Raw genomic sequence first — 26,831 nt, 5'->3', positions numbered from 1 at the left:
GAGCGGCGCACTGCTCCTCCGAAGCGAGGGCTGCGCGCTCGGGCTGCTCCAGCGCACCTCGACAGCTGAGCCCCATCCGGCCACAACCTGCGGCTGATCATAGCCGAGAAGGATCGGGACAGGTCGGTGGGACGAGCCTCGGGAAGGGGGAGACTTCCCCCGGCGACCCCCATGGGGCCGCCCCCGGGGCGGGGCCGCCGCCCTGAAAGCCGGGCCCGGCGGCGGGGCCGGGGCAGAGGCTGTGGCGCTGGGTGAGGGGAGGGCAGGGGCCGGGGCTGGGAGCAGCAGCAGCACCATGGAGAGCGGCGCCGACGGGCGCCTGGACGCCGCCGCCTTCCTCGGGGCCTGGCGGCGCTTCGACGCCGACGGCAAGTGGGGACGCGTGAGGGGAGCCGGCTGAGGGTGTATGGGGGCCGGGCCCGCTGGGTGCGGGCAGGGGGTGGGTGTGCTGGGGGGTGCCCCTCAGGGTGTGTGTGTGTGTGTGTGTTTGTGTTGGTGGGGGGGTGCCCCTCAGGCTGTGTGGGTGCCCCTCAGGGTTTGTTTGTGGGTGTGTGTTGGTGGGTGGGTACCTCTCAGGGTGTGTGTGGGGGGATGCCCCTCAGGCTGTGTGTGTGTGGGTGGTTGGGTGCCTGGGTTGTTGCACATGGGGCTGACATGTCCAAGCTTTACCCTCACAAGGTCCTGCAGGTGTTTTCGAACCCCGTCTCTTCCTTCTTGCTGTGACTATCACAGGTGTAAATCCCCCTTTTCACCCCAAAAGTTTTGCCTTTTCATCGTTTCCCCGTTTCATCTGCTGCTCTCTCTTTTGGTCCTAGTTTTTGGGGTTATTTTTGCTTCTGAAAAGTTTTCTGTAGGAAATACTCCGAAGTGGGCACTGCAGCTGTGCCCAACCCTCCCACAGAAATGAACCGATGGAATTGAACAGGACATGGGGCTCCCCTGAGTGGGCAGGCACCTGGGATCCTGACCCTGAAACCTCGGGCTACCTGCGTGCTACCACCCATGACATGGTTCCTGCAACTCAGGCAATAGCCCTGACCATTGATATATTTGCTTTTTATTTAGATAATGGCTACATAGAAGGGAAGGAGCTTGACGATTTTTTTCATCATCTCCTGGAGAAACTGGGACCAGAAGTAAGTACTGTGCCGTTTTAGTTGCTCATCAGGTCCAAGCAGAAAAGTTATGCTGAGAGATGGTTTGTATTTGTTTTTCCCTGATTGCCGACTTCCTTAGCAATCCCAAGATAAAGAGCTTTTCTCTTGGCAACAGGGTGGCATTTAAGTCAGCTGAACAGTTTGATCAGTTGTTTCCAGCCCAACAGCTGCTGGTCTGGGGGAGATCGCAGCTGGCACCAGCTGACGGGGCTGGTTGGCAGTGTGGAGAGAAAGTCATTTACTGCTGTTGAGTAGAAACAAGTGAAAAAGCACCAGCACACAGCATGGCTGGCTGAGCAGGAGGGCAATGTTTGTGGTTTATTTGTTCAAGCCTGTGCTGATTAGTTTTGTTAATATGTTTCTTTCACAGGTCAATTTTTAACAAATATACTGTCATTAATTTTAAATGGTGCTTAGGAGGAAGGCTTATGTCTATATTGCCACAAATGGCGAAAAGCCAAATAAGAGTAAATTCTGTTGCTTCTAAGATCCAGACCTGACTCTACAGGGTTTCTGGGCTTCTCCCCGGTTTCCTTTCCTGGTGTTGGCAGCATTTCCCCTCTCTCATTTCCGTACAAACAGAAGTTGCACTACAATTTACAGGGGCTGCTTGCCTTGGCTCCAGGTCATACCTTGCCTATGAGTGTCACCATCAGTGAAGGAGAAATCCTGCCACTCAGACCAGCACTCAGAAGTGTAGAAAGTTTATAGTAATATTTTCACTACATGGGGTCTGCCCAGATAGGAAAAGGAGGAAACATCTTCCAAATGGAAGGAGAGGGCATGCCAAAAAAACCAGAGATGAAGCAATTCCTTTAAGCAAAAAGTAATTAACAAAGACAGAAAAGGTAGCTGATAAAAGGCATAAAATCATGAGTATCAAGTGTAAAATCAAAATTATACTTACAAGCCAATTATTATTCTTAGATCTCTAGGGCTACAATTAAAAAATAGAAGCTGTTAGTAATTTTTTCAAGCATATTTTTATTTAATTTGCAAGTGAATTTGGATTGAAATATTGGCAGTTTCTGCAGAAATGTCTTTCAGAGCATGGATGGGTAGATGAACAGATAGACACATAAAAAGGCTTCATACAAATCAAAAGAGAGTCAGCAATAAGAATATTTAGGGGCACAGAAAAGCTGAATTAAAGAGAAATCAGACAGTTCATGATTGTTTAACCAGGAACAAAAGATGAAATTGGGAGCTGCTAGTCTTGGGGTATTGAAACAGCAGCGCAAAGCATGCTCAAACTCTGTGACAGCAAACATGAGATGTTGAAGGAGACATTTAAAATGAGGCTGCAGAGTTCTGTGCTGTAGTGAGACTTCTAAGAGGGGCTCTCTGGAGTGAGCTGGTGGTGATAAAATCCAGGGTTAACCAGAGATCTCATGCTGAAGGCAGCTTCCTAAGGATGTGAGTCCAGAGAAACTCCAAGCCCCACTCTAGCCTATGGCTACTGTTGTGCATCCCTCACATGTCCCTTCTGGGACAGCATCACACCAGCTGAGTAGCAAACCCGGTGTGTAACAGTAATTTTTGTGGTCTTGCTGATACCAGTGTGAACTCCATTACATTGTGTCTTTTATCAGCACATAGAACTTGCAGAATGAGGGTGTTCTAGCAATGAACATCCTGCTTTAAGAGGTCAACATTAGTTTTATTGCTTATTAGTCATCCCTGCTTGGATGACTTCAGCTTAATTTGACATCCTGATTCAGTGTGCATCTCCTTTGCTTCTGCTATCTAAGTTTTGCTATTAAAAGAAATAACAGTTTAACACAGACTGAGTGGAGAAAAAACCAACTCCCTCTCCTACTATTAAGTAGAAGAAATAGGCTAATTTTGGAAGACAGTGCTTACTAACTTTCAAGGTGCTCTGACAGGCTCTCAAGTACTTTTGGTTTTTTCCTTCTAGTCTTCTTGTCTATTTTTGGCAGTATTTCCGCTCTGGTAATATTAGAGATAAAACTACTTGGCAGGCTGCAGGTAACCTTTGTGGTAGAAAAACTAAGGGGGGCTTTGTCCTGGGAGGCTGAGAGCAGTTCTCTGCCCGCTCCTCTGGGGCACTTGAGCACCAAGTTAAACAAAGGTCTTTACACCTTTGTACAATGAGTTTGTCTAGCAACATTGAACCATTTTTCTCTTTTTCTCGTGATTTGTATTGTACGGGCTTGTGATTATGGCAGGCAACCCCTCTGTGTTGGTTTTACTATCCTACAGAAAGTGCTTTCTGTGATAAAAGCAGTGAGCTGGGACTGAGCATCTCTCTGCTGTACCACTCATCTTGACCTTTACTCCTTTGATTTCTTAATATCTTTGTTTCCTTGCACAGTAAAAGGAGGAGACAGCAATATACTGGCACAACTTACAGATGTGTCACAAGGATTAATTAGTGACTGTGTCTGAAATGCTACACAAGTGATAAATAATGTTATCAGCACTAGAAGTTGTCTCTGCTTGAATAGAGAATGGCTTCATAATTATGTTTTTTCATCCTTCATTCTCTAAGCTGTTATTTTTCTTAATGACCACTGTGGTCCTTCAGCTCTGTTTTTCTTCCCAGTTACTTTTCAGCATCCCCAGCTGACACTAAATGCCAGGGGATGGGAGCAGCTGGGAAAACAATGCAAAAATGAGCCTGTCGGGGAGCTGAGAGACACAGCTCTTCCTGACAGTTCTGAGCAAGGAAAGAAACTTGAAATAGCATCCAGTGATGGAGGCCAATTCATTGTATTTTATTGAACCATCAACAATTGTGGGGGGAAAGGGAAAACTTTACAACAAAGGTAGACCTGTAGTAAACCAACCAAATCCCAGATGCTGCTTCCTGTCCCTTTTCCTCTGGCAATGGGTGATTGCTGGAGATGTGTGGACAATGCACTCAACAACATATTTTAACTTTTGTCCAGTCCCAAAGTGGTCAACCACCTGGACTAGATGGTTGTTGTAGATCCCTTCCAACTGGAATATTCTCGTCTAGTCTAGTCTATTCTATTCTTCTATTCTCCCAGTCCTAAGAGAATTCCTTCGGTTTCCAGGTTGTGTAATTCATCCTCATGCCAGCATTACATTTTTGAGCTGCTGGCATTATCCAGCTGTTTCTCTTATCACTGCTGTGATTTCTGTCTAACCATTTGAGCCTCAAGCTTCCAACCCACTACTACATGGCTTCTATGAGCTACCTGGGCTCTCTTCTGCTCTTTCATAAACCTCTTTCTTCTCTATTATGGCACCTCTTTCCATGCTTTTTCTAAAAGTTTTTGTACTGAGGTGAAAGCTTAGTGGAAAACACAGTTTCTTTCTGCAGCAAAGAAGTAACTTTATTAGAACAGGAACTATAGCTCCTGCATTTCTGTCTTACATTCTTGTACATCTTTCTTTGTGTATCAAGATCACTAAGGATCTTCCTTGCTTGCCCTTTTCTATGGTTTTAATGAAGCTCTGAGTATATTCTCATAATAATTAGATAAGGGTTTTATAGAGGAATGGCTGTAAATTTTGGGTTGGCTTACTGGAAGTTTCCATAAAACCAATGATGTCTGGGCAGATCTGGAGAGAAATGCACACTGCCACTGGGCTTTCTCAGAAAGGTATTTCACTTTGCTTAAATTATACTTAAATTAGAAAACTTTCAGCTAAAGGATGGCTGCCTTCACCTAACAGTAAGTGTGTAGGAGACCACAACAGTTGTTGAAGTATAAATTTGGTCAGATAAGACAGGTATTAGCCTTGTCTAAATCCCTCCTGCCTGAAAACCACCAGTTATGACTGGAAGGGACTGAAATTTAGTTCTCTGGAGCTCACTCTGAGCAGCCATTAAGGATTTGTCTTTGCTTTTTACTTCCAAAGAATAGAAGCACTCTCCAGCTATTCTTGCACTTCATCCTTGCCTTGCACACTGCATTGTCTAAATAATGTGTATAATTTAGCGTGATCAGGAATGCAATAGCTAGTCAAACAAAGTTTAATGCCCAAAATATCAGCCAGCCTCAAAGCCATCCAAGGCAGCCTTCCCCTGTGCTTTACCACTCCAAGAGACCTAAGGTCACTGGTGACCAGCAGGTGAACAGCAAGAAGACCTCTAGCAGAAAGCAATTAGTTTGCATCCACATCCAGAGTATTTTGGAATTCTAACCCCTGGGCAGTCCTGGCTCTTTAAATCTTAGGAAGGAGTTCTTTCCTGTCAGGGTGGGCCCTGGAGCAGGTTGCCCAAGGAAACTGTGGATGCCCCATCCCTGGAAGTGTTCGGGTTGGATGGGGTTTTGAGCAACCTGGTCTAGGGGAAGATGTTGGAACTGGATGATCTTTGAGGTTCCTTTCAACCCAAACCATTCTATAATTCTGATTATTACCAAATAGAGTTATTTCTTTAAGTGTGGCTTTCATCAGCCATGATTACCCTGGCCAGCTCCAGGGTAAGTCCTGTTCCTCCACGTTAAGGCATGGAAGCGCCTCAAGGTATTTCTTAATGCAAACTCAACATATCCATGGTAAAAACATGATATATTCTCATCACCCAAATGCATGTCAAACAAATTTCAATCTTGTAGAGAGGACAGAATAAAGAACCTGTCCAAAACTTAACCACAAAACCATGATGGCACAAGGAAGGCTGCAGTAGCCTCTGTTGGATGCTGGTGTCTACTACAGGAAAACAGCTTTCCCACATTTGTGCTGATGAGAGGTAAAAAAGGAACCAAAAACACGATGCGGGATGACAGAGTCACAAGTGCTCATTTATTGTCGCATGCAAGAGTACAATAAATCCTAATCAAAAATCCTAACCAAAGTACAGGGCCAAATTCTTAAGTGATGGCACTGAAGTTATATGAGCAAGATTGGCCCGAGGGAGAAATTTGCCCTGGAAATATGGGGCCATGTCCCACAATTATGAAGGCTATCCAATCTACAACTATATGGGGGTAACAAAGTCATTCATGAGATTAGTTTTTATAATGAAGAAATGTCTGGCCCAAAAATGAAAGGTTCTTCTTCTGAAGTCAAAGTGTACATTACTGATGTCTCTCATCTGGTCCTTGCTGGCCTCATATCTGTACTGTGTAGCTTTTGGCATGATAATAGTTGTTGATTTTGTTTTCTAACTCTCCTTCTCTCCTTCTTGGCAGACACAATTTATTTTCATAGATCTTGTAGGAACTTGATATCTGTGGGACCCTTGGCCTTTCTATCATATTTGACTGAAACACTAGAAGACACGTGTTTGAGCCAGCATTCTCAGAAAATTCTCCAGGTTTTTTCCAAGAGACAGGATATAATTGTCACTTAAATGTGGTTTCATCCCTTTTATACCCTAATCAATATAGTGGCTTGCTTCTAAAATCATGTCAAGAAGGAAAAATATCTCAGTTTATTACAGGAATTAAATAAGACATCCCATTTCATCAAGTAGGAAAGGCTCTGCAGTGGTCCATACATTCAATTTTTGCCCCCCAAACCAAGTGACTCACGGTTGTGTTTTCATTAGGACAAAATTCTGCACATGAATCCCTTAAGGAGCAAAAATTTAATTAGTCAGCATGAGGCAAAGAGTGCAACAATATAAAAGGAATGGATTAACACAGAAGACAGATTACAACCAGGTTTCCAAACAATCATAACCAGCCATGAAAAAGAAACTAAATGCCATAGAAATTTTAAAAATATGTGATCATGCCCTTTCTGTGATTACAAACACTATTAAAAACTAGATTACCTTTGTGATGCTACAAATACTTCTAAAGGGTTTTCACAAAAGGGAAGACAGGGACTAGACATGGAAAGCAGAAAATTCATTTGTTATAACAACTTGAAGCACAGAAGCTTTTCTCTGTAGAATTCTGTGGAAGAACATCTGTAGTAAGAAATTTACTTGTTAGCCCTGAAAAGTATGTTAACGAAGTCATGACAATATTTTAAACTGTATTCTTTTATGGGAATAAAAATGACATGGTCTTCTCCTCATGGTAAGTAGTAGAGATTTCTTCCCTGGCTGCAGTAAGTACATGCAGCAGCCCTTGGAAACCACACATCATCCACAAACTCAGGGAAGTGAATGCACCAGGGAAAACAAGGAATTTCAAGAAAAGCTTCTCTCTGCAGAGTGACTGGAAAGGATGCAACAGCATTCACTTAAATCCTCAGAAAAGGGAAAGCTTTGCAAACCTTTGAAACTGGTTAAGGATCTGTTGTTAGAGACAGACAACATAATGGCTGTCAAGACAGCATTTTCTGATAAAGAAAGATGTGCTCAGCTGCAGACATTTACTTGCTGCCATTTCTTCCTGTTCCATCTTATGAGACAAGAGGCACATTTTTTTGTATGCTGCTATTTGTTACATCATTATTTAGCCCAGCAGGCAGCCCTACACAGCCACTCACTCACTGACTCATTCCCCCGTGGAATGGGAGAGGGAATCAGAAAAGTAAAGTGAGAAAACTCATGGGTTGAGATAAAGATGTTTTAATAGGTAAAGCAAAACACAAGGGCACAAGCCAAGGCAAAACAAAGAATTCATTCACCACTTCCCATGGGCAGGCAGCTGTTCAGGTATGTCCAGGAAAGCAGTGTTGAATCTCACTGACTGCAGAAGACAAACACCATGCTCTAAACATCTTCCTTTTCTCCTTCCCCAAGCTCTGTATGCTGAGTACCACACCATATGGTATATCTTTTGGGTCAGCTGGAGTCAGCTGTTCTGGCTGTGTCTCCCACCTTGTGCAGCCCCAGCCTCCTTGCTAGTGGGGTGAGGTGAGCCTTCAGATCATTGAGCTTGCTTAGTCAAGGGGAACAGATCAGGTAGAGTATGGGGTTTTTTCAGCCTTATAAATGTTTTTGGAATAGAAAGGAAAACAGAGCAAGCTACTTGTTTGCACCACCAATAGGTCAATCTTGAAAACTAGGTCTCCCAGCTTTAGTTTCTATTTGGAATGTCTTATTTGATCTGTTGGGGTTTTTTTCAGTCTTCTGGGATTTTTTTCATCAAGAGAAAGGTCCTTTTTGAAACCTAATGGTCATAACAGGAGGTGAATTGTTCTTAGTGTAAAAATTTTTAATTTTGAAATAACTTTGTCTTGGAGACACATCTTGAGAAAGTTTGCCAGTTTGTGTTTTATTATTTTATTCTTCGTGAGTAAAGGCTGGGTTTTGGTAGAACTATTACCAGTTGTGTTTCATAAGTAAAATATTTATGAAGAGAGAAAGATTGTCCAGATTGAAATATCCACTGTAGTGTAACTCCTCGGACTAAAGGCTGTTGGAGCTGTGTACATATTGTAAGTATTCCAGGCATTTTCTTGATGTACCCTACAGTTTAAATCAGTTTGCAAAAAGAAGGAGGCTGTTCTATTTTTATGCAGGTAACTATGTCTGTCCCTGCCACAGAAAGCTCAGTTGAAGTGGTTAATAGTGACACCGAGTAGAGCAATAAGCGTTTTAACAAATTACTTGTTTGAAATGCATAGCACCCTTTCCAAATATCAGCTATGATTATCCTTTTGGAAATAACTCATCCTACTGGCCTCAGAGGAGGATCATTTCAGACTACTCTGCAAGCCTATTGAAGTTGGCGACTGATAGGCTCATCTGATTCCTGGGAGGTGTCTCAAAGTGTCAAGGTGCTGTCAGAAGGCAATTGAAATAGCATGAGGGTGAGTTATAATGCCAAGGGGAAAGAAAACCAGGTGTGTGTGATGTGCTGTTCCCTCAATACCCAAGCCCACAGAACTTTCTGGACACCACCATGGGAAAGGGGAATCCTGCAGCTATGCCCTGGGACTTAATCAGCCACTCCTCCTGGGGCCTGCCACCTTGGGTGCATCCCAGTGGGATCACTACTTGGTGTTTCATCAGCAAACTGGAAGCTGCCATCTTTGGTGCTGCACAGCAAGGATGCACTCCATGGAGCTGTGCTCTGGGTAAATTTGGGAAAATCACTCGTGATCTCGTGTCACGGTAATAAAAAAGGGAGTGTACAACCTAATGGAGCTTCAAGTACAGCTGGAAAGAATGGGAAACTGGGTTATAGAAGACCCAAGAAGGAATAGCAATAGTCCCACATCTACCTGGTTGTAGACATGATAAAAACTTAGAAGGACTTTCATTCAGGGATTGGGAAGAAGTTAATGTATTGTCTTGTGAAAAGATATGCCACAATCCAGTGTGGGTTATCATTCTCCCTTCCTTCCCTCCCCTCCCACACTTTTGGGAGAGAAGCCAGGACCTGCTCAGTGTGAGTGCTGAGAGTAACATAGGACTTAATTACTTGGGAAGGATTAACTAGGTGAGCTTCCCAGCCCAGCCACAAAGCTCACATGACCAGAAGCCTTTTCATGAGGTGAGGAAATTGTATTTTGCATAGTCCAGTCAGAGTGGGTACCCTCAAGGTTTCCCTAATGAAACTGTGCCTGATGAACCTAAGCATTGTGTTTCACCTATCACAGTGATGCCTGTCAAAACACATAACCTGGCAAGTCTGGAGAATTCTTCACTGTGTATAAATCGATTAGGGGTTGAGCAGATACAAAGAGTATGTCAATTGCTTGAAATTCTGTGCTATTAACCCAGAAACACTGACAGGGCTTGGTGCCAAGTCTTAAATCAGCTGACAGGCAATAATAAGCAACAATTTAGCTCCACTGACACCTTTCAAGGCTGATGATCTAATGAACTGCAGAGATGTCATTCAAGGATAAGGATATCTTCCTGAAAAACACAAGCTGAAAACAGGCAGGATGGAAACTGCTGTAACACACACTTGAGCAAAACCAAACCCCAGTGATTTAATGGGAGCAGTTGTCTAAAGAAGGAGGTGTCACTGAAATATTTTGGGGTTTCCAAACACCGATCTTCCAACTGAAAGCTTCGTGGTTGCAAAGATATGCAAAGGACTTATTTCCAAAAAATCATCCACAATGGTGTGTCTGTGGGTTTTTAAAAGCATTACCCCCAACTGTAAGAATGCAGTGATCCTGGTGATTATCTGTGAGTGAGGAGAGATTTCTTCCAGGAGGGTCTTGCTGGTGCCTTCAGCAATTTTCGTGTACTTGTTGTTTTTCCCATGGCAGAGCCCCATCACAGAAGAAGAAGTTCAGAGGATGAAGGAGCAATTCATGTCCGTCTACGATGTCACCACAGATGGACGCTTGCAAATCCAGGAGGTATCTCTGCCCAACCCCAGCCCAGGATTTATTTTATGGAAGAATGGAGAATTAGAACAGACTTTTTATAGGAGAAGGGGTAATGGTTTTAAACTGAAAGGGGTAGATTAAGAGTAGATTAAGGAAGTTTGGTTTTTTTTTAATGAGGGTGGTGAAGGACTGGAAGGGGTTGCCAAGGGAGTTGGTTGATGCCCCATCCCTAGAAACGTCAAAAGTCAGGTTGGATGAGGCTCTGAACAGCCTAATCTAGTTGAAGATGAGCCTGCCTATTGCGGGGGAGTTGGATTGGATGGCCTTTAAAGGTCCCTTCCATCCCAAACCATTCTGTGATTAAGCCCTGTAGCAGACATGGGAGATCTGGAAGATAGAGCCTGGGTGCAGAGGAGGTGACTCACCGAGTATTACATTGGCCAGATCTTTGGTCTGGAGTTTATTTCCAAGGGAGAAACATGCCAAACCTATATTTCACATAGCGGGTCAGCAGCTACCCAAGTTTTTTCTTTCTTTTACTTCCATGGTGTGGGTTTGTTTTTCGTTGTGGGGATTTTTTTTTAATGTTTTTTATCCAGCTTGCAAATATGATCTTACCGGATGATGAGAACTTCCTACTGCTTTTCCGACGGGAAACTCCCTTGGACAACAGCGTGGAATTCATGCGGGTCTGTATCTCCACACCGCCTCCTCCCCCTTGTACACCACCAGCCTCTTCAACACCAACCCTTCTGTCCTCTGGAAGACACAGCTTGGGAAATAGACGGGTATTGTGGAAGCAAAACACATTCTGACCTGTTCAGGTAGAAGTTTTACATTATTTACACCAGCAAAACAGAGGTGTGGTATCTAGGACTTGACCAAGAGTACCCAGAGAACTCATTACATTTCACAAACACTCTCAGCCACCTGTCAGTCATGCCACTACCGACAAATCATCCCTACCTGCAGCTCTCCTCACCTGCAGTACAGCATAGACCAAGACGGCAGAGCAGGCACATTTTAAGCACCAATTTACCCTGAAACATTAGACTGTTAGAGCATGGAGAGGCAACCTCCATAAGCTGGGTCAAAGCTCATAGAAATTTGCCTGATCTTCCTCTGATCTCTGCCTCAAAGTATCCCAACATGGAATTTCAATTTTCCAACACTGCATGCAATTACTCTTATTTCACATACAAGCTGGGGGCTTCTGCAGATCAATTGCCTGTTGTGTATGGCCTTGACTCTGAGCAATAAAAGAAAGCTGCATGTACAAATTAGGTAAGAAATGCAAAACAGTTTCTTAGTATTGCCTTCCTGTTATAGACAGTGTGTCTGCATTAAACATATGATAGCAGCATGTAGCATGTACAGCATCCAAGTGTGAGTAAGAGCTATTGTGCGAAAAGTTTCTTTTATTTCATCTACAATTGATTAAACATTGGCTAATGCAACAACTTGCTCATTATGGAAGTTCTGCTTTGAATCTTTGCAATCTATCATGAGTAACTGCAATATTTATATGCTGGCATCAATCTATCCCCATTCAGATCTGGCGCAGTTACGATGCTGACAGCAGTGGATTTATTTCAGCTGGTGAACTCAAAGTAAGTTATTCTAACAAATCTCTTTGGGCTTGACCTACAGTTCACTGATGTCAATGGGAGCCCTTCCATTGGTTTTACCAATTTGCTGTCTTTTTGTGTGATTGAAAAATGGCATTTCTGGGTGGGTCATAATGAATTTAAGGACTTGTGCCTTCTGGCATGGTCTCAGGGTCCCTGCAGAAGGGAGAATGGTTTGCTGTTGCCCTCCATGTCCTGTTTCCCCCTAGCCTTGTCCCATGACCCCAGCTGTCTTGCTGACATGAGGCATCCAGTGAGCCCCACAAGCACTGCCTCAACTTCACTTTGCATGTGTGCTTCTCCCAGCTATACAGAGCCAAAGCCATTGTGTTTTATTAAGGGGATTTCTTCACAATCTCTTCCTGAACGTGTAGGTTTCCAAACACTGATTTCTCATTAAAGATCAGGCTATTGAGGCAAGAGCCTGTTCAGAAACCATGATTCAAATAATTTAAGCCAGCAGTCACAGAAGTCCATCCCATGGCTGCGCATCATGTGCTGAAGTCTCAGTGTGTGGCTTCAGCCTGCATCCCAGCTAAGATGTAAGAGGACGCTTGAGTGTTTTACTGAATGGCAAATATTTTGATTTGAGATCAATTAGCAAGTATTGCAGGACTTATGTTGTCTTTTGCTTATTTTGTGAGTCTATTAGGACTCACTCCAGTATGCCTATTCTGGTGAAATTTAGTTACCTTCAAATTTATTCAAAAAACCTTGTTTCAGCTAAAAAAAATTGAACTTTGTCAAACTGAAGACACTAGTACTAACCAGGAATGTTAAACTAGATTTGTGTAACCCTGATGAATTTGAATTGAATTTCCTACTGTTATTTCTTGAATTTACTCTAGAGAGTAAAATTTCTCTCTTTTCTTACTACAGGATTTCTTGCGTGATCTCTTTTTGCAGCATAACAAGATGGTTCCCGAAGTAAAGCTGGAAGAATATACTGATACTATGGTAAGAAAAGATAGAATTAATGTTGTTTAGATCAGAGTACAGCCTAAAATCTCCTTTATGCTCAATGTCTGCAGGGCCATAAAAGCCCTCTTAAAAAGGTGTGTCAGAGATCCCTGGGGGAAGTTAGCACACACTGCTGCTAACAGTTCTTTGCATTGGACATCAGCTGTGAATGCATTTCAAATAGTTTTGCAGAGAGTGTAACTCTTTCCTATGAGAAAAGAGCTCAACTTTACACCAAAGCAGCTAAGCTCTAAACCCCTTTAAATATAGGTGAGGTGCAGCCTTCTTCAGGATGTGTTCAGCCTCGGTCAGATCTCCAACTCATTCACTTCCTCCTTCCCTTTCTTCCTCCTAGCAAATCCTTTTGCTCCCAAGACATGCAGGTATTTGGCTTTTCTGCTCTGCAAAGCCCAGCAAGCCTTGCTGGCTCCCTGCTGCTTCCCTGAAAGACTGAGAGGTTGAAAGTTTCAATTCTACACCTGGCTTCTCACAATATAGCTTTTATACTACAATCAACAACATAATATTTGGTGTGGGTTTAGCATCAGAGTAACTTATTATAACTAAATATCTAAAAGCAAGAAAAGAAGGGGGAAAAAAATCTCAATTCTGGATGTCATTCTCAAGGGTATAATTGGAATTCCACTAGCAGACATCTATCACTGCAATTTTCTAAATAGTTTTCAGATTGGACTGCCTTGTTTCTTGGCACAAAATCTGTGTTTGTACCTAAAAACCAGCTTGGTATGTAAGCAAACAAGGAGCTGCCCACATATTTTGCAATACCCTGTTATATATGTGTGATGTGTGTGTGCCTAGAAATGTGACCCTTTAGAGCAATGTGAGAAATTGCACTGTTACAGAAGAGTGTATGTTTTGTTTTTCCTATTTACAAGATAGGGAAGAGAGAAGAATTCCAGCTGCAGAAATTATTTTCCAACTGTCAGAGTTTGAAAACAAAAAAAACCCAGAAGTTACAGCTAAGACAAAAATCTTTCTGGTAGTATTTGCTGGTAGCAAATATCTTTCTTTCTGCTTCATTAATGTTTCCCTCCCCGGTGTTTAATCTCTGATCAGGTGCTGGGGAATAGATGATCTGGAGCTTGTAGATTGTGAGTGGTTCATTTCCTCCAACTCCTTTCCCTTTCCTTTAATTTCCCAAGAAAGATCTGTGATTCCACTACCCCAATGCAGCTAGGTATCAATGCAGCCCAGGGCTGAGCATTAGGAGGTCTGGTTTCTATTCCCATGGTTTCTTGTAGAAGGGCTTTGTATCTCCAGAGAGGCAGTTTAATCTCTATGTTAGAAGATAAGATTTGATCTGAGAAAAGGGATGTTTTGTATGTCTAGGGAAATCTATGATCTGAAATGCAAATCTGGCTCCTGAGGACAAAGGTATGCCAAGCTGCAATGCCAAAAGAATCAGTGATGTTAATGGTTATTAGAAAATGAGAATATGGCAGATGATTATTTTTTTCCTTGCAATTCTTTTCTCTAAACTGAAGATCAAGGATGTTTATAAACACACCTGATCCCAAAAGCTAAGGAAGGGTGTGAAATTACCACAGGCATAGTCTTATCCTATGATATACTGGAAAAAATATAGAGGATATTAATTTCATATGTAACAGCATATTGTCCACATGGGCACCATCTTATAGCATCAGATAAACTCCACAAATGATTGCATAGGATGTTATCTGAAATAAGAAGGCAAAATTCCAAGGAGGGAGGAAAGATTCAGCCTTGCATTTGCAGGACTGGATTGAAGAGGGAAAAAGGGACTCAAAGGTTTGCTCTCAAAGCTGAGGGTAATGGCAACCCTTCGTTTCCTCTTTCTTCTTTCCCACATGGAGCGAGGAGCTGCTGGAGTGCAGAGTCCCACTCCCACTGGACTCTGCCACCATCACTACTGTTTAGGATAAATGGGTCATTTTTTTCCTGACAACAGATTTTCTGTTGTATCTTTGACAACCAGAAGCAGCAATTCCTTCTCTGCAGATTGGACATACTTCTATTTCTCTCCCCTATTGCTTTGCTCTCACCCTTTTATCTTTTTAGAGCACAAAGTCCTTGGGAGCAGGACCTGTTTCTGCTGCACACACCTACAGGGTCTCACAGGGTAGCCCATCTATCCAGCTCAGGGCTTTCAAGGGCCAATGTAATTATTATTCAGTTGAAATAAGCTGTGTCCCAAGGACCTGTGAACACATCTGTCTCCACAGGAATATATGGATCTCTGCACTTTTCTCTTACATGCACAGCTGGCTGCACACATCTTAAGCAGCTACTGATATCCTGAGTGGACCTTAGGGCCTTTTGGAGATAAAGGGGAAAAGGCAAAAACTATAATTTTAAAGATGCTAGCCCAGGCTGCAGCATTTTATGGTTCTGTGCTGGGTATTTGCAGTTTGTGAGCAGTGTGAGCAGATATCGTATCAACCAACCAGGGCATGCTAAATTCTTGCCCCTTGTGCTGCTATGAATGATCTCATACCACATTTTTTAAAAATACCGAGAAGAGGGAGAGAGTATTTCTTTTGGAAGAGATTGGTTGTCTCTGGAAAGGAACATCACTTTATCAGGTTGCTTAGCAGCCGCTCCTTAAGAGGCTATTCTGTTTCCTTGTGACCTTGACATCCTTTCATCAGAGAACACTGATACAGATGAGGGATTTGATGAACAAGCGATGAACTCCTATAAAGACAACAGGTAGTGAACACATCAGCATTGCACAAACTCTGGGAGTCTTCTAAATCAAATCTTAAAGAGCACTAAAGTCACTGGGGAAAATCACAGAAGAGCATTTGAGTTCTCAAGACTCTTCATGGGGGAATTGAAGTGACAATGCTGTGCTGAGGAAGCTCCTTTTTAGGCACTGTTCTTGTTGGGTTTTTTCCGTGCCTATATAGATACATGTTTGTATTAATAGTCATTAAGTGTGTATTAATAATTATTTACATGCACCCACTTGCAGTTCTGAGTCTTTGAAAACAATTTGTGGGTTTGTTGCCTTTCCACAGGCACCAACCAAGAGGTGTTGGCAGGCAGCAAGTGCTTGGAGGTTTAAGTGAAGCCTAGTATTGCTCTGAGCCTCCTGAGAAGATAACCCAGGGATCCTACAGTGTGTGCTTTGGGAGACAGAGTGAGCATAGCTGGAAATGGATGAAGGGTTTAAATAACATGGTCAGATTTTTTTGCCTTCCTGAATTAACACAAGCTGGAGAAATGAAGACTGGCCCCCTTGATGCTTCATGATGAGGACACTCCAGATAATGACAGTGGAACAACTTTTTCCAATCCTTCCCACCTCCCTTCAGCCCCTGAGGACAAGCTGTTAATAGGCTTCTGGGTCCTGGTGAAGTTTCAGCTCAGAAATACCCATCTCACATATGCATTTGACAACATTTTTTTTATGAGTGACATTTCCTACCTGTGCATGCACACAGCTGTGTACTTAAGCATAATATTGTAAATGCTAAGATATGAACTAGATTTAAGATATGGTTTCTGATAGTCCATATCTTCCCAGATAGCTGCATGTTACTTTTAGTTTGTAATCCCAATGTCTACAAGCTGCATGCAGGGCAAGCTCATTTCTGAGTAAAAATTCAGCAATTTAAGCTGTATATTCTACTGAAGCAGTCGCACATGCAACATTCACATTCGCTTTGTTCATTGTCTTATGTTGATAATGTCAGATGGAGCATTAAAAAGTTCCTTTAATCTGAGCATTATTACATTTCAGTAAAATGTAAAGGATAGTTCTTGTCCAGACAGCACACCATGTTTGGCCACCAAAGCTTAATATTCTAGAAAGGCAATAATGTAAGTACAGTGACTAATAACTCAATAAGTATTGGTCATGAGCTACAGCATTTGAAAGCTTGTAGATGGTGATGACTGATGATGAAATCTTAATCCCAGAGAAGTCAGAATAGATATTTTTCCCAGCTGTAATGACACCAGGGTTTTGCTGGGGTTATTTGCAAAGATTTCTCCTGGGCACTGAGCTATGTGCCCTGAGTGAGCAAGCCTGCAGCTGAGGGCTCCTCATCTTCTCAGTGCAAAGGAAGACCCTGAGGATGATCTATGTCCACGAGTATGCACTGTGGGCTACCTTTATTGTACATTGGGGGGATTTCTGGTGGTTTTGTGGCTGCTACCTGTCAGCTCTGCAAGGATAATGCCCGAGTTTAACTGTGGTCAGTTCCATGGCTGTGAAAGTCTATTTGTGCTCAGTGCTGATGCCAATGTACTCATGCGGGTAATTAAAAGCCAGAGCAGAGAAAATTCAGATGATTTACTAATCAAGATAGCATATCTTTGTTAACAAAGTCTCCTATGGGCACCAAAGAAAAGGTGTAATAATGGAAAGAGAAATATTTATTGTATTGGAAAAAAAAACCTAAACAGAATTAGTTATGTTTGTGAACACACTGAGCTAACTTCCCAAAGCTCTAGAAATATCATAGGAGTAGAGAGTAGCCTAATTGGTTCCTAAAGTGCAGTCTTTGCTCATCTCTTCTCCTCCTGGTAGTGGTCCATGCTGACCTCTCTCCCAGGGACTGAGAGGACCCACACAGCTGGTGAACACAAATCTGCCTCCTGTGTCCCTTCTCAATTTAATGTCAGTGGTGCTGTCACCTCTGGCATTAAATTGGGAAAGGACACAGGAGAAAATCCCGTTTAAGCTCAAATTTCATTTCTGAAAATCAAAACCAGCAGAACTCAGCAGCCTGCAGGCTTTTGAACACCCCAACAGATAATGCCTTGGTCTCTTAGGAATCAAAACACTTTTAGAAATCCTGTGCTAAAGAACTTGTCTATGTGACACAGGTGGTCTGGCTGGGCAGGACACTGAGCTTTTGTCCTGAAGGTAATTTTCTGGCTACTGTGCTCTCCTGCCACTGTGTAAATGCCTTTGTGACCCCATCCATCACTAAAGAAAGAGGCCACAGGCAGTCCTGCAGCTTGGGCTGTTGCCTGTCTTTATACAGTCTCAATCCTGTATCTCAATCCCTGGCCAACTTTTGTTTCAGCTGTTGGGCATAGGTGCCCATTATATATATATTAAAATATATTTATGAGAGTAGGAGGTCAAGTAAAACTGACTCTCAGTGTCCCATGTTATTACACACAAAGAAAGAGCAGAGAAGATATAAAAGCAGGTTTTAGTGAGTCTGCTGATCACAGAACTATTTATTTTGGTTGTTTGCCGATTTCCTTATCTCTGTCATGGAAAATAATTCAGATTTATATTGCTCTTCAAAGAATGTGTGTGTTTGTCATACTGCAGTGTTTCAGTGGTCTTTACAACACTGCACTGAGAAAGCAGAGATATTTCCTTTGCTGAACTGAAAGCCAATGGCAGTTTTGATTTTGCACTTTAAAAAAACGGAGACATAACAACTTTTATTTGCAAACCAAGCTCTTACATATTCTCTGTGTGTCTCAGAGTGCCTCAGAATACATTCAAACAAACGGAGGGTGTGCCCTTGGTGCACTGCCATTAAAATGTCAGCAAATTAATTTGTGCAAACACTTTAAAACATGGGGTAACTTGACTGTAAAGGAAATGCATCATTTTATAAAGCATGCTGCTAGATGCAACAGCGCTTTTAGTAAAATTGAGTGCTATTTAAACATGCCAGACCTTGTCCTTAACCACATTGAGATGTTTCATATCAACCTGGCAGCATAAATATACCTTTCAAGAGTGTAAACTGAAAAGCCATCAACTTTAACATATCAAGATGGTGTGTGAAGGCAAAAGTTTAAATTAGAAACAACCTCATAACCATTTCAATTATCTGCTTCTCCCATGATGTATGCTTTGTCATATGGAGTGGACACCCTCTGTCATTCTTTGTGTACACATGCGCACAATTAGCATATCAGATCAAACACTCACATGCTTTAAACTTGAAAGTTTAATTAAAAAACATTTCCCCAGGCTGTTCCCCTAGTAATGCAACACATGTTTGCCATGTAGTGGGTATGCATGAGCTCCACTTGTCCCTATAAGAGGATTAGATCTATCTTATTAGCTGTGGTACCTGAACTAATTCAGTGAACACCAGCCTTTCTTCCCTACATGTTTTCCAACTTTCATGTGTTAGTCACTGGACAAGAATTAGCTTGGCCTAGCTTTTCCAGACAGACTTTTTTTCTTTCTGTTGACTGGTATGGATGATCAAAATATTGCATGTGTTTGAAAATTGTATTTACAGTAGTTGTGGCAGAAAAAGGCCAAAGAAATAGAAAACACAAAGGTTCTGTCTTACAGAGCTGAGTGAAGGAGGTCAGGGAGGGGAGTAAGTAGACACGGTCAGTCACTGGGAGTTTAATATCAAGCTGAAAGATAGGGTGCAAGAGAAGAATGTTTCCTTCCATTAAGCAATCCACCAAGAAGTTTATTACCTCTCCATTAAATGTGTTTTAATGGGATCTCTGCTGCTGCAGGAGTATTGTTAAGGGGTCAGAAATGGGTAGGATTGAAAACCATATGCTCACAAAATTGATGATGAAGTAAAAAGCCTTTCACATCTAAACCACCATCTGTAATCTAGTCTGTTTCATTAAGAGTGCACAAAGCTCTTCAGCCTCCTGAAGAGTTTGCAACTTCTGAAACCATGAAAATATGCTCCATCCAGAAAGTAGAGCAGAAGCAGCGCAGGTAGGACACATTCAAGTCCCAAGGTGAGGACAGCCATGCTGGGATGCTTTTTATTTATTCCCTAGAATAGGACATGAGGCTGGAGATGTTTCACTGAAAAAGAAATATCAGACTTGTCCCAGACAAGCCTATGTGAAATTAAAATTGTGCACCAACTCTGGCTCTTGGACAGGAAACTATCTGTACCTGTCCTGGTAGCATAAGCTCATATGGAGATCTGGACATTGTGATCAGAGTTGAACTTCTCACAGAAACTCAGTGTTTGCTTTTCTGAGGCATCACAGAGAGAAAAACACAGAATTTGAATTCTAGGCTGAAGCGCTGAATTTTAGTCTCAGGACCATAATGGTATTCCCACCACCCACATGATGGTTCTTTCCCTAGCAATCTAAATAGGAGTTGTCTCCATAAGCTTCCTTTAGGCAGCATATTTTAGAGCTATGATGTAAGCTGGATGTAGCAAAGTCACCTGTGGTGGAGAGTGTGCAAAAGTGAAGCAGTAGGGGTATTTCTCTCTCTCTTCAAACATCAGATGAAACCAGGTTAGGCATTGATGTTCCATTTGGAGAGAGGCTTTTAATATCTTATCTGGGGTATTCATTTCTAGAAAGAATATTAATAATTTTCTATGACCTGAAGAATAACTCCTTTATCAGCCAAGAACTGAAGGCTCAGGTTTTCTCTCTGATGGCAGTGAGAGGTTCTCATTGCAAGGATATTTCTCCTCTTGGTGGCACCAGCAAAGGCAGCTTCTGTTCCCATCCCTTTCTCCAGCCTTGTCCCACTGCTGCTCCAGCAGACACCAGGAAAAAGTGCCATATTGCCGTGGGAGGTCTAATGGGGCAGGAAGCAGCATGCAAGAAGTTAGATCAGCTGGAACAGAATAACTTGGACTGATGCAACCAGAGGGAAGTCCTCAGGATGGCCTGGAAGCTTTATTTGTCTCTCCAGCTCTAGAGCAAAGGAAGATTCAGAAGTCCTTCCTCTGTCATTTAGTGGCTCTGCACAGAGCACATGTTTGGCAGAGGCCAGTTAAATGGGAAAATAGCTTTCTTTGTGTCACTGAACATCCACATGGCTCTCATGATGCCATTTTCCCAAATATTTCAATATGGGCCTTCACACATTCAGAGGAAAAGTGAGCCCATACCCAATGTCTCTTCAAAAATTCCACCCAAACCTCACAAATGTAAAATACTCAGAATAATTATATATAGACTGTATAGAGTCTGTTGCAGAATCTCAGCCTAAACATGGTACAATAAAGGGTTACCATGGACTTGCTGTCCTGGCTCTCCTTGAGCAATGGGCAGGGAAGAGACAGCACTGACAAAACAGGCAAAATCTCCCTGAGAAATGGCAGCTCTCCAGATGCTACCTTTTGTCACATGATTGTTAGGCTCTGCCCTGACTCCACATCTGGGAAGTGCTCAGGACATGCTGCTGGCTCCCACGCATTCAGGCTGTGTCATGTGGGATAATCTTGTCCCTCTGAGCTTTGTCAGATAGGGGCTGGTCCAGGCCTTCCCCAGCAGGTTTGCAATACATAAAAGATTCGTAGTGAGCCGTTTACTCTGAACAACCACTAAACAAGCAAATGTGATCTATCAAGGTAAGATTAATGCATATTCCTTAACTGAGTATTTGACAAAGAAAGGTAATCTGTCATAGTAAAATATTGATCTTCCTCCCACACACAATGTGGAATATATTTTTTTCTAGAACTTTGAGCCATGAGTTATTCAGGTTTGCAACTCATTAAACATATCCCCCACCCCTTTCTTTGTAACAGACCCTTTTTTGTGCCTTGAAGAGAAATGCAGAACCTAATACAACAAATAAATAATTTTTTTCCTTTTGTTGTGATGACTCATCACAATCATGTTATTCAAGGAAAGAAAAGGATAAGTTTTGAATTCACATTTAACCTCTTGATGTTGACAGCCTGAACCTTCTTCTGAGTCTTAGTACATTCTAGAAGCTGGCCTTGAGCCACGCAAGCTCCACAGCTTTAGTGGTGTAAAATCCTGACCTGAGTGCTGATTAGAAGGTGGCATTTCACATTAGTTGCTCAGAAGCCACAGCAACAGTCAAAGATAAGGATGGAGTCCAGGTGGAAGTGTTTAGAAATTCCCCCCTTTTTCTGGCACTTTTTTTCAGGGCCAAGACAATGTCAGTATTTATTTTCTGAAGGTCTTTTCTGCAGACCTGCTTTATCCCCATGTAAAATTTATCCCTGCATTGTCCCCTGGTACCAGGGAGTGGTACTGGTATTTGTTTGCTTTGGGTTGTTGCTGTCAGATATCTGGTGGGTTTTGCTATTCCCTTGTGCCATCCTTGCACTTGGTGCTAGCACAGGATGCCATGCTGCCCAGGGTTTGGGCAAGCACCCTGAGCAAGCAGAGGGAATGGCACAGGACAGAGCAAAATGTATATTGGCTTTTTTATATGTGTTCTCCTCATGGCCCATCTATTTTATCTCTGTTTTCTTGATTTATAGATGAAAATCTTTGACAAAAACAAAGATGGACGACTGGATCTGAATGACCTGGCAAGGTAGGATTTAATAATGTTGATGGGTTGTTTCAGCTCACAATGGTAGATCTACACAAGGTGATGCTCTCCCTCTAGGGATGTGCAGTTGAGCTCTACCTCCTTTTGAATTAGATCTGCTCTGATCCCGCCTCTCCAACACATGATCCCCATTGCAATAATCTGAGAATCTAGAGCCAGTGATCTGTTGATCTGTCTGTACAACATCAATGTGCTTTGGCATAATCTGAGATGCTTCCCAGGAGGTGGCAAAGCAACCAGTGGCTCTGTTTGTTCAAAAGAAGGATAACAATCCTTTCAACAGGGTCACAGACATGCATGTATTTTTCATCATTATGTGCAAAAGGGATTGCAAGGAATTTTTACTGCATTTTGAATAAAGAAAGTGCCACCACAAAAGAGTTTGGCAGTGGCAGTAGGAAAGAATTTGGAGAGCCAAGGTGAGATGCTTGTGAATGAAGCTGGGGACTCAATCATGGGCCTCTCTTTTCTGTCCTTTATACTTCAGAGGCTTTTAGATGATTTCCACTGCCTAGGCATAGAGAGTATGCCTCTCTCTCTAAAACTATGTGGTTGGATAGGACTTTAAATATGCTGATACAGTCTTAAAAGACCAGTTTAGAGGATGAGGGGACAGAGGTACTGGTTTACCACTGTTACTCTCCACTTCAGATCCCAACAAATGCCAGCACAAATAACTGCAGTGCATACAGCAGTTCCCTTTGACTATGAAATACATGAGGAGAATCTGAGGCAGGACAAAGAATATCTAAAGGGGGTTGCTGTTACAATTTTCTTTTAAATACAGTTCTCTTTTGGGAGCCAGGCCATCTGGGGCTCTCCTCCAGTCTGAGAACATTTCTCAGATTTCAAATCCCTCCATGTGCCGACACAGCTCAACATGCCCTGTGCCATGGGCTCTAAAAACCTCAGGGTTAGCAGAGCAGTTGGAGAGAGAAAATGGTTTATCAGTGCTTGACAGGCTTTAGGAGATGAAAAGAGAGTAATTCCGCCAGTCTTGGTGCACAGGCCAGGATTACTTTGTCCTTTACTTTTACAACCACCAAGTCTCCCTCCAAGAGGGAGCCATAAATCACTTTCTTTAATGCAACACAGCAATCCAGTTACAAGGAATGATTATCTAGTAGCTCTTGCTTCGGAAGCTGACACCCTCTGTTGTGCAGGACCACCAGAAATTCTCTGGGAGAAGCAATGGTGCTAATAGGCATGTCTGTGGTGAACCAAAGGGCACCCTCTGTGCCCCATCAGACAGGGAGAAAAGCGTCTGTTGCCACAACAGCCCTCTGTAAATAACTCCACAGGCAATTTTCTCTTTCATAGGCCTTTAATCTAATATCCCTTTGCTTTACAAACAAGGAGAGCTCAGAATAGTTCATGTGCAGATGATAAAGCGAAAAGATCATAATTTGAATCTCTCCATTCAGGATTCTGGCACTTCAGGAAAATTTCCTTCTACAATTTAAGATGGATGTAAGTAGCACTGATTTTTGATCCATTGATCCTCTCTCTCTCAGCTAAGATGACCTGGGCCCAAACTTGAAAATGTTGCTTTAATTTTTCATTTGTTTGTCCTCTCTATATGCAGGCTTGCAGCCAAGAAGAAAGGAGGCGAGATTTTGAGAAGATCTTTGCACACTATGATGTTGTGAGTCCCATGAGTCAGTTCATTCTCTTGTGGTTTGTAAATGACAGATTTAACATGTACTGCTGAGACTTCTTCCTCCTGCTCAGTGCTGCTGGAGTCAGTGAGGAGTGGCAGCTGTGCCCAAGCCATGGCCCATGAGCCCAGATGCCAGACTAGGAGGGGTAAAGTACAGGCAGGGAGGAGCAATACTCAGAGGTCTTGTGTCAAGGCCATTTGACTTTCTCCATTGCCACAGCCAGTGGTGTTGCATTAGCAGTTTTTCTGCAGGAGATGCAAGGGAGGCAGAGGAGGTGGTGGCTTTAGTGCTCACAGTCTCTGGCAGTTCAGAACCTGCACCACCACCATGCTGAAAAATTACCCCCCTCCGATACCAAACCTATGGTTGTTCAGGGAGTCTGCCTCAGGACAGACACAACCATTTAAATGCCTGTTAGACATCAGCAATTCAGTGCTGCTTCTGACAGTCACACAACTCCCTCAGGGTGGTGGGAGGCATTGCTCCCATTTGGTGGAAAGAGATCGTTTGGGAAAACCAAAGGGATCTTAGACATTAGGAAGAAAATCTTTACTGTGAGGGTAGAAAAGCACTGGAACAGGTTTGCGCAGAGAAGCTGTGGGTTTCCCAAACTTGGAAGTGTTCAAGACCAGGTTGGATGGGGCTTTGAGCAACTTGGACTAGTGGAAGGTGTCCCTGGCCATGGTGAAATGGTTGGAATCGGATGATCTTTCATGTCCCTTCCAACCCAAACCATTTCATGATTCTGTGAACTTTATGCTACAAAGCTTGGTGACCAGGCAGTGGTACTGACTGGTAACCACTGTAGTGGTTTTGACTCATTGGAGAGTTTTGATGTTTATTCCTTCTTGCAGAGTAAAACAGGAGCACTTGAAGGCCCAGAAGTGGATGGGTTTGTCAAAGACATGATGGAACTGGTCAAGGTATCTTCATGGCTCTGTTAATACTCTATATTTCTTAAAGATCAGTGCTTTTGGAAAGGCTATGTACAAGGAGACTCTAGTAAGAACATTGAATCAAATTTTAGTTTGATCATCAGCAGAAAGGAATGTCATTATCTCAGTGTATATACTGTAGAGTATTTCACTGTATCACAGAAATTCTACCTCACAAATTATTACAGCTTCCCTCAGCAATTCTGTTTTTGAAAGATCCATCCTAGTTCATACTTTGAATTAGGCTGATGTTACAGCATGACATGATATGGATGGGTCATCACAATTTCTTTCCTCTGTTTTCCTTGTGGATGTGGTTCTCCCTACAGTGACCTCATGGTTCATGAGTTCATCTCAGGGCTACAATTGAAAATTACTTGAGGTTTGCCTGCAATCAACAATACTCTACCCATAGTGTCTCTTTAGCTCCTGATGGACAGAAGAGTCTGTCTTCATGGGATTATCTTGAGTTTCCAGATGCAAACCAAGACAGAGCTTTTGACCCAAACAGAATGTGATCTTTAGATTCCTCTGAGCCTGAGCTGTTGCATTTTCCCACAGTGTGACTTGGTACAGGGATATCTGTGCTGCCACATCCATTCAGGAGAGAGCAGAGAACAGCAGCTGTGTGCTGATGGCTCTGTGTGTGTGTTCTGGCTGTGTAGTGTGCAGGGAAGGGTGTGAGGATGGGCAGGAGGCTGGATTTGTACTCTGTGTGTGTGTAAAGGAGGGAAATTTTTGCTTTGCCTAGGGGCCTTCATCAACATTGCCCTTGGACACCACAAACTGTGCATGTGAATTTGATCCCCTCCTGAGAATGTGGGAAGAAGAGCAGGAAGTACAGCATTAGGAGCATACAGAGGCTGTGTAGCCTGTAAAATGTGTCTAGCCTGTAAAATAGCAGTGTGCTGACTAATGTCACATTAGTCCTTGCACAGCAGGTTTGAGAGAGGAAACCAGAAGAAAGCATAGGTCTGGTAGAGCAGAGATCTGCATTGCACAAGTTTCTGAAGTTTTTTTTGTATGGATCAGATACTGATGGCCTTGACTGAGCACAAAAGTCATGGTGCATTTCTATACAGTTACTTAGAGTTCCATGTGCCTTCTGCATTTGAAGGGCACCCTCTCCCCATCTTCTGTTTACTTCCCCACAGCATATGAGATGATGTGGGACCTTTTGGCCATTCTTTCTTGGGTGGATTTCCCAGTTGCTACATGGTGGGCTTTACAAGCTGGGGAGATCCAGAGCCATTTTCTCTCTCAGCCCTCTTTTTCTCTTTGCCTGCAGCCCAGCATTAGTGGGGTGGACCTGGACAAGTTCCGTCAGATCCTGCTCAACCACTGCGATGTGAACAAGGATGGGAAAATTCAGAAATCTGAACTGGCTTTGTGTCTCGGGCTGAAAATTAACCCATAGCTGGGAAAGTGCTTGTGGTTGTGTTTCCCTTGAAATATTTGCCTGCTGCTCCTTGTAGAAGTGTGCTCTGTGCTGCTGTGGGAGTGGTGGGGAGCTGAGGCACCGTGGACTGGAGCGTGGGATTTTCACAGGGGCCTCCTCACTCCACCATCTCCTTTGTGATGTTCACTTGCTGCTGTCTCTTGTGGGTCCCCTTAGCAATGTCTCTGCCCACCAGCAGATGAGCTGCTCAGAAGAGAGGTTGCTATTCTTCTGCCCTCATGAAATGCTTCCCTGCTCATTCTAGGATAGGAACAAGGTCTCCTTGAAAACCTCCCCTCAGTGCTCTCAGAGTGCAGCTACTAAGTGTTTCTGATGATCACTTTATATGTGTGAAACCATTGCTTTGGTGAACATTGTGCTTTTTGCATTTAAAATATTGGATGGATGACAGTGTATCTGTGCAGAAATAAAATGGCAATTACAGAAATTCAGTAACATCAAAGTTCATGTGTTATGTACAGAAAGCCATCTGCCACAGGCTGGCAGACTGTACATAGTAACCTTTTATGTAACGTGCATCAAATGGCAAGAGGTTTGGTGATGCCTATCAGTTGTGGTGTGATCTGCAATGAAATATGATAGATCCTTCCCATGGGGAGACCACATACACTAGGTGTGGTTTGTGTGTCACCCTCACACGTGTCACACT

The 26,831-nt window shown here is 42.9% G+C and overlaps 1 protein-coding gene across 1 annotated transcript; it reads left to right on the top strand.

Moving 5' to 3' along the window:
- Positions 1-251: 251 nt before the first annotated feature.
- On the top strand, positions 252-26,613 carry SCGN (secretagogin, EF-hand calcium binding protein). Its single transcript, XM_033053324.1, has 11 exons — positions 252-368; positions 1,066-1,136; positions 10,224-10,316; positions 10,886-10,975; positions 11,840-11,896; positions 12,794-12,871; positions 22,054-22,109; positions 23,552-23,597; positions 23,713-23,772; positions 24,643-24,711; positions 26,012-26,613. The coding sequence occupies exons 1-11, from the start codon at positions 296-298 to the stop codon at positions 26,138-26,140; spliced, it is 822 nt and encodes a 273-aa protein (XP_032909215.1). The 5' UTR covers positions 252-295; the 3' UTR covers positions 26,141-26,613.
- Positions 26,614-26,831: the final 218 nt, after the last annotated feature.

The sequence above is a fragment of the Catharus ustulatus genome, chromosome 1 (genome assembly GCF_009819885.2).
Source record: "Catharus ustulatus isolate bCatUst1 chromosome 1, bCatUst1.pri.v2, whole genome shotgun sequence".
NCBI classification, from domain to species: Eukaryota; Metazoa; Chordata; class Aves; order Passeriformes; family Turdidae; genus Catharus; species Catharus ustulatus.
This window is presented reverse-complemented; position numbering and strand designations above follow the sequence as displayed.

What these genes read in the sequence shown, in the direction of transcription:
- SCGN (XM_033053324.1), top strand. Translation starts at nt 296, where the DNA reads ATGGAGAGCGGCGCCGACGGGCGCCTGGACGCCGCCGCCTTCCTCGGG. An exon ending in ACAGCGTGGAATTCATGCGG is followed by an intron (nt 10,976 to 11,839) that starts GTCTGTATCTCC and finishes ATCCCCATTCAG; the next exon opens with ATCTGGCGCAGTTACGATGC. An exon ending in TTTCAGCTGGTGAACTCAAA is followed by an intron (nt 11,897 to 12,793) that starts GTAAGTTATTCT and finishes TTCTTACTACAG; the next exon opens with GATTTCTTGCGTGATCTCTT.